General features: G+C 42.3%; 2 protein-coding genes across 3 annotated transcripts; one reads left to right on the forward strand and one right to left on the reverse strand.

Moving 5' to 3' along the window:
* Window positions 1–75: 75 nt before the first annotated feature.
* On the reverse strand, window positions 76–1,258 carry nudt2 (nudix (nucleoside diphosphate linked moiety X)-type motif 2). Of its 2 annotated transcripts, none has more exons than XM_053868555.1 (3): window positions 1,212–1,258; window positions 1,012–1,142; window positions 76–598 (listed from the first exon to the last, which is right to left on the reverse strand). In XM_053868555.1, the coding sequence occupies exons 2-3, from the start codon at window positions 1,136–1,138 to the stop codon at window positions 276–278; spliced, it is 450 nt and encodes a 149-aa protein (XP_053724530.1). In that variant the 5' UTR covers window positions 1,139–1,142; window positions 1,212–1,258; the 3' UTR covers window positions 76–275. The 2 variants fall into 2 exon arrangements, with proteins under 2 accessions (XP_053724530.1, XP_053724529.1); XM_053868554.1 differs by having other exon boundaries at window positions 1,208–1,252.
* Window positions 865–4,921, forward strand: rfesd (Rieske (Fe-S) domain containing). The gene is made up of 6 exons (XM_053868553.1): window positions 865–919; window positions 2,335–2,436; window positions 2,683–2,827; window positions 3,521–3,675; window positions 4,428–4,462; window positions 4,533–4,921. Exons 4-6 carry the CDS (start codon window positions 3,531–3,533, stop codon window positions 4,818–4,820), a joined length of 468 nt encoding a protein of 155 aa, XP_053724528.1. The 5' UTR covers window positions 865–919; window positions 2,335–2,436; window positions 2,683–2,827; window positions 3,521–3,530; the 3' UTR covers window positions 4,821–4,921.
* The last annotated feature ends 2,904 nt before the right edge of the window (window positions 4,922–7,825 follow it).

Consider the following 7,825-nt stretch of genomic DNA (forward strand, 5'->3'; position numbering starts at 1 on the left):
TAACACAGGCACACGAACGAATTTCTGTATGTATAAATTGCGATTAAGATCATATTTATCTGGTATTAAGCCTTTATTTTCAAACATTTTCAATTTAATTAAGTTCATAATTCCCTCATTCTACAGAGTTTAATTCAATGGTTCAAAAAGACAAATCACATAGGGTTTGAGTTCTATAGTATAAGACCAGTACACAGTCATCTCAGTCAGCAAATATCTCCGGCACTTGACGGAGCATTCATGATTAAACGTCAATTAAAAACAGATCCTTTATTCTAAGCAGACGTCTGCTCCGTTTCCAAGTGTCTCTGTGCAGCTCGCAGCGTGTCCTGCAGGTCCTTGTACTGAGCCAGCTTGCAGGCTTCCTCCAGTTGGGCCCAGCGGAAGCTCTGGTGCTCCTCAGACAGAGTCACAGCCGTCTCTGGGTCGCTCAGCTCAGCCAGCCAGTACAGAACCAGCTTGGGTTTGCCTCTCACCTCGTAGTGAAGCTCCTGTAAGAAGCCGTCCACCACCCTCAGGTGCTCTGCCCCAAGACCGGCCTCTTCTTTAGTTTCTCTCAGAGCAGTGGTGAGGTCGTCTTCCCCAGGGTCCACGTGACCTGAGGGGGAACAAGTCATAACAGTGTGAGTCAGAAGAATGAAACTGATTCAGTGGGCAACATGACTGACCTGAACCTTGACAACTCCACATAAACTCATAAACTTTCTATGAGCATTAATGACCATCACTAACTCTCAGTTTCACAATCAGTGCCATAATGAATACATTGACTGATTAACTTTCTTGTTTCAGAATTATGAATGAAACACAGACAGGCTGTTCTGATGTAATGTTTTGAAAAATATGTTCTACATGGATGATGAAACATCACAAGAAAGAACAGTCTTCAACCACTATTAGGTCACAGCAACAGCTAAAGGTATTTTGAAAGTCAGATTTAGTTATTGCAATTAAACACATGTATGTATGTTTATTATTTTTAAGGTATATCTGTAAGTGTTTGGGTCGAACCTTTCGGGGGTGTCCAGTGGTGCTCTCCATATGAAGTCTGCAGGAGGAGATACTCGATGTTGTTTTGGGGAGAAATACAATTCAAAAGGCGACGAAACACAATGAAGCCACAAGCACGGAGGGTCATAGTTCTTTTTGAAAAAGTAAAGCGATTAAGTCACAGTGACATTATCTCTTAAAAAAATGATCTACGCACCTACAGAGTGACTGGACTGAGATGTTAGGTGCACGTCGGCGGGGATTAGGGAGCACACAGTGCAACGAATAATTCGTCCGGTCGGGGATTACACCGGAAGATATAGTTCCGCTGTTACAGTTACTTATTCCTTGCGAGACTTTGCTTTTAAAATAATCATTTAAGAAACTCCTTTTTTGTCGACTAGCCTTTATATTTGTAACCCACAACCAACAACAGCTACTAAAAAAAGTTGCTTTCTTAGTGAAGTGAATACACAATGAAGAATTTTATTACATTACAGTTACATTTTAACTAAATAAAGTTATTTCCGAAAGGACAAAATATTTACATTTTTCTCTTGGCAAAACAAAATTTGTTAAATTGCGATCGCAATACAATGGAATTAGTTATTTTGTTCGCAACCTAGAAACAAGGGCAAGGAAAGTGCAACACGTTTAGTTTTAAGTTTAAGTTTGTTTCCTTGTTTTTATGAGTTTGTAATAATAGTATAAAAATTGGAATGTAAGTTAAAGTTTATTTGACAAAGGATTTTATTGAAAGAATTCATATTTATTTTGATCCCACATCAAATGTACATGCAATAACAATTATTTTGTCATCAACTTAATCTGAGGATCAAAAAGGTGCAGAGAGAAGAACTGTTCTGCCCCTTTTTTAATATTTTCCCAGACAGATTTAGCTGTTTTTTTATTGTGTCCATTTTGATTCCCATAGGTTTGTACGTAAACATAAGTGTGGATTGATGATTCAATAAGAGCACAGCTGCTGATCACTTTTATGTGTCTGAACCATAAATGCTTTCAACCGTGCTGTTACACTTCCTTGAGTATTGTTTATGATTTCAGAAGTCATTTTATTGTAGAGATATTTATGGTTTTGAATTGAGTTTATGGTAGAACAACTTACATAATTTATTCTTGGATTTCTGGGAATTTGTTTTAAGATTAATTTATGCTGTTAAAATGGAGCACTGGAATGTGGTAAATTTGGTACAGGGACAAAGAGAAGAACAAACAAAACTAAATTTTTTTTTTTCAATTAGTTTATGTTTGTGATAATGTTTTATATAATTTCAAACCTTTCTCTTAAAAACCTCTGACCATGTCCAGCCTGTCTTCATTCAGAAACAAACATGAACAGAAGCTCCACTAAAGTCCCAAGCAGTTGGTGAAGAACCTTTTCAAACCGATGGACTGACTGACCAAGCTCCCGTGAGCCTGCGGAGGGTGAGGAACTGAAGACCACACGTGAATGCATGGTTGTATCATAGGTCAGTCTATTATGAAGTAATGATCATAATTGACTGAATAAATCATTATGTGCCCAAACTAAACTGCTGGGTCCATGTGAACATGTGTCTCACTGTACTTGCCAAAACTCCCCTCAACTGTTCCATTGTAAAGGTCCCCATTTAAGAATGGGCCCTAGTGCTGGAGGTGCTGATAACGCTTCCTTGTGTGTGCGCTCTGTAGATAAGAGGTGCACCTCGCGCGGCTCGGGCCAACTGTGAACACAGCCTTTGGCTGAAGATGATAGATACCGGACCTCCTTCCCACATAACCCTTTCCGTAAGCAGAAGTTTGCTGGACAAAGAAGACGCTGCAGCTGAATCTCCAGGTAAAACCAAAAATAGAGCTTCTCTCTTCCTATTTTCAAGACAACTAAAAATACATGTTTGAAAAGCTGAGGTAGGTTCGGGGTACAGAGCTTGCTCTCTTTGTTCCGTTTCCAGATGATCACCAGAGACATGTCTGCTACTTCCACTGAAAGAGGGATCAATATTTTCAATGTATTTGCACCAGAGATAGTGAGCTGGCTGCGCGCCTCCTGACATGTGACTTTCTGTTCTTGGTGCTTACTCAGGCGTCACTAACAGCTCATTATTCCACTCTGCCTTACGTGACTCACACGGAGGTCAGGATCCCTGCAGGAAGATATTTTTGGACTCTTCTGCCACAGACGTTAAACGTCTCCTGTCATATTCGCTCACGTGTGTCTTCAAATGTGGCGGGTGATTGACAGGCCTGTACGTCTCTCTCAAGATCTCAAGTCCTTGGGTTGGTCTCTGTGTGTTTCCAGAGCAGCTGATCAGAGTCATAGCATCGTTCACTTCCTTAAGTCCGGATCCCCCGGAGGTGATGGGGACTTAATTTAAGCTGACAACTGTGATGGCAAGTGGCAACAAAATAATCCCACTGTCATAAAAATACACACTAATGTGAAGCAAGGTTTGCAAGCAGGGTGAAAAAAATCTTGAGTTGAAGACTGTGCTCTTAAATGTTGGTGTTCACAGAACTTTCCACCCCTCAGATCCCAGACCATGGAAGAAATGGAGGGTCTGTATTTTGTAGGGAAGAGGGAAGACGTGATGGAAGCAAGGCGTGTTTTCACAACAGTCAATGACCGAGACGTTCTCATCATCTACCATGAGGGAGAGTTCTACGCCATGGACTCGTACTGCTACCGTGAGTGCTCCTCCTGAGTGGTCAGTGCAACTCGACACCACACAAAAATACCTCTTCTCTGTTTCCTATACGCCGCTTTGTCTCTGACGTATCTTTATCCAACATCATTGGAAAGTTTTAAAACAAAAAAATAGGTTCTTGTAATAATAATAATAATACATTTTGGGGGGTGATGGATGGAAAATGTAAGTTCAAAAACCATAAATCATAATAAATATAAATATAATAAAAAAAATCATAGAAGCACAGTTATGCACATTATTTGCAGCAAAGAGTTCTGGAGCACATGTTTTCAGAATCATCTTGAATTTGATCACTGTCTTGTCAAATATTAATATTGTAATACAGCACTCTTAATAAATTGTAAAGACTCGATTGGTTTAAAGTGAGGTCTCACTGCAGGACATGAAGGATTGGCCAGGAACCTCTGGGTGGGTTGATGTGGAGCCAGTGCAGGAGGTCAGAGTCACTGGTTTGCATCTCTTAAAGAGGGACAGATTTGACAGCATTTTCAGCTAAAGCGTTTGGTGCAGTTCAGGCCACCAAAACAGATCAACTAAAGCTGAATGTGGAATTTAATCGTAGACGCCACTGGCTCGCAGACCTGACCCTAGACACCATGGTTCACTTGATCTGGGTCAAATTTCAATCATCTGCATGACATAGATGAGAAAACGTAGAACTCGTTGTCCTGGAATAGTTAAGCTCTGCCACCATCTCTTGCAAGACTCTGATCTCCACTCTCCCGGCAGACGCCGCAGGGAAGCTGCAGGATGGAGACATTGAGGTGAGACTCGCTCATGACAAAGACATCACCTGGTGCTCTGTTGAATATGAGTTCTGAATATTTCCCGCAGGAGTGCGGCGGCAAGATGTGCATCATTTGTCCGAACCACAAGTACAAGATCGCTCTGGTGGGAGGGGAGAGCTTGTACAAGGCCACTGACCCCACGGAGAGGCAGCCGGTGCCCAGATGGTACTCGAAGGGCGTGAAGCAGCGAACACACCGGGTCGTGGAATCTAACGGGGATGTTTACGTCAGGCTGTCGGAGGAGCCCGGCTGGATCGAGTCCGACTTCTTCCAGGGAGAAAAGGGGAAAGTGGAGAGAGCCAAAGCTGAAGCAGCTGAGAAGAAGAAACGATGATGTTCCGCTTCATAGTCTTTGTTTATGAACCAGTGTGTTCTGCCTTCATAAAGAGGAGACAATGTGTCAAACCAAAGTGACTTCATGGTTCTGTTCCTTTAACAAGCATGTGCTCAACAATAACGACAGCGAGACTCCTTGATGTGACAGTGCGAAGAGGCTGCGCCGCATGCTAATGCCGCTCATGTTTAATGCATGCCGTGTGTGAATCAATGGCACAATGAATTAAACAAATCGACAGACTCACTAATATCTCCACGTCTATTCCTCGGTGCAGGTTGAAGCGTTGCCGAATTGTGTTGTGAGAACGCAGCTCGCAATGGAGACGGAAGAGAAGAAAAAGGGGGATCTGTAAAGACACTCTGGAGACACGTTCTGAAGAACAGGCTGGATTTAAAGCAGCGTGACTTGTCGCAGCCGAAGGTCTTTGTCTGGGTGGTTGTGCAACAACAATCGATAGAGCGTTTGTGCGACCTCATGTGACCTGGCGCTGTTAACACACAGATCACAGACGTGATGAGAGGAAAAGGAGGAAATTAAACTTTCATGTGTTGAGTCTCCGTGTCCTCTGGTGCATTTCGACTGACCGGGTCGGTTCCGATATATTTGCACCTCCACTTTCACCATCCTGACATCAGGTTGGAGATTAAAGCAATTCCTTCTTTCGCGCGGGAGGAAAGATCCACAGACGACTGTAGAGACACTCACTGTGGTTTCTCTTCCATCCACCAGAGGTGCTGGACTCAGTTGCTGTCTCACCTAAGTAACAAGGCTGTTTCTCTCTTCTACTTACTGAAGCCAACAAACCAGAACGACCAGATTCAGAACAACTTTCATCCCTGTGGCTATTAGATGCCTGAACCAGTGACGATTGCAAGAATAAATTACTCCATTTAAATTTTTACGTGTGTGGACACACGGATGAAAATATGGAGTGTGTGTGTGGAGAGCCTTTCTACTTAGTTAACAATAATAATTCTGACTATAATTATTGTAATTATTATCATTAGAATTTGATTTTCAGATTTAACTTTATTTTTTATGTATTCTTAATAATCACATTTTAATGAATTAAGAATTTACTGTATCATTTTACAAAGATAAAATACATAAAATATATATAATATATTTCACAGTAAATTCATATACATATATTACTTATTATTATTTATCATTTAAGACTGTGGCATTAAGATATTCATTTTTATTTATCAAATACAGACAAAATATTTAATCCAAATAACGTGGCTATGAAATGATTTAAAAAAAATGTCAGGATAGAAAAACAAAACAATTATTGACTCCCACCTATAATTTCTAAATGGTCATGTAAATAACTTTCTTAAAATCTTAATCCATGACTTATCAAATAATTTTGGGGAACAGAATTATAATTGAAAAAAGCTAAATAATAATAATATGAATGAAACAAATAATAAAACAGCATTAGCTTTGATATCATGATATTGCCACTAAAATGAAGATGAGGCTCAAGTGGCTGTTAAGCAGGTGATGGACTGGCTGAAGGTGTTGGCTTTACTCCAATGCCAGCTGAGATGGACGTCCCCTCCCCCAACAACCCTGACCTGTCAAGGTCGACCAGCAGACGAGCGATTACATAAAAGATTGGAAAATAAATTGCGAGCAGTTCCTTGTCTCGTCCATCCTCCCTGTTGACTGTCCACATTAGTCGACCCGTTAACCAGGTAATGAACACTCCGCAAAAGAGCAGACAAATGGAGTAAAGCCTGGGTTCTGTTCGGGTGCTGACCCCCGGATCACGAACACGAGGTCATGCAAAGGGAGGGGTGGAGCCTTGGCGTAAATTACTGCTCATTATGTATTAAAATAGGATTATGTATTGAGCATTGAGGCGATCCCATCTGGTCAAGGGGGACCTTCAAGTGGAGGTCAAGTGGAGGTCAAGTGGAGGGCTGTTAGTCAAGATAAAGAGGCGACCGTCAGCAGAGCAGCGTCTCGCTGTCCATGCTGTCAATCCGTCATGTGACATACAGACGTCACGTTCATGTTGAACCCTCGTGCGCGGTCAGTCCGCCTCTCCTGTGGTGTCACACTGCCCCCCGCCCCCATCCCCCGGCTCTGTGCTCATCCATGTGAACGAGTCCAGTCTTTGTGAGGCAGAGATGGGAGGGCTGCAGTTCGATTACACATCTCCACCGTTGCGGAATCCTCCTCTTCTGATGTTGAGATCTCAGTCTAACTTTTTCCCTGAAAACACACCATGGCAGGTTCTGTTGTAGCTCGTGATCAGCTCCAGTGAGGACGAGACTCAGCTGGTGTGTGGAGACTCACCGACACAACAAAAGAGACTCTCCTACTCGTCTCCCTCCACCTTTCTCCACCTCCTTCATCTTTCTCTCCTCTCATACCATCCTTTCTTCATTTCCCTTTTCCCATATCTCATTCTTTTCATCTGTCTCACTTTTCCTGAGCAGACGCCTCTTTCTTTGCTTCTTCCTACAGTCTTCCTCAGCAGTGTTTAACTAGTTCCTCTGTCTGTTTAACCTCCTTTTTTGACTTCCCAATCTCTGCACTTATTCTCCCTCCCTTATGCTCCCCCATGTTGACCTCATATATCACTCCATCTCCTCCCGTTCTTGTCTCTATCATCACTCCGTTCCCCATTTCTCTCCTCTCATTCTCATTCCCATCTTTATTCCACTCCCACCTCTAGCCACTCTCTCTCCCCTTCTCGATAACTTCACATTCCATTTCCATTTCCCCCACTTTGCTCCTCCACCCCTCTCTTTATTCCCATTTCTATTTCATTTTTCTCTCCATCTTGCACCTCTTTTTCATCCTTCCATCTTCAACCTCTCACCTTTCTCTCTTCCTCATCAACCCCCACCACCACTCTCCCCGATCACTTTCTCTCTCACCTGCTCTCTTCTGTTCACTTTTCACACCTTCTAATTTTCCTACCTCCATTCCCATCTTTTCCTTCTCCCTCCTCTTCTCATCCTTTGAGTCCATCCTATCCCACT

This window comes from Synchiropus splendidus, chromosome 6 (assembly GCF_027744825.2).
Source record: "Synchiropus splendidus isolate RoL2022-P1 chromosome 6, RoL_Sspl_1.0, whole genome shotgun sequence".
Classification (NCBI taxonomy): Eukaryota; Metazoa; Chordata; class Actinopteri; order Syngnathiformes; family Callionymidae; genus Synchiropus; species Synchiropus splendidus.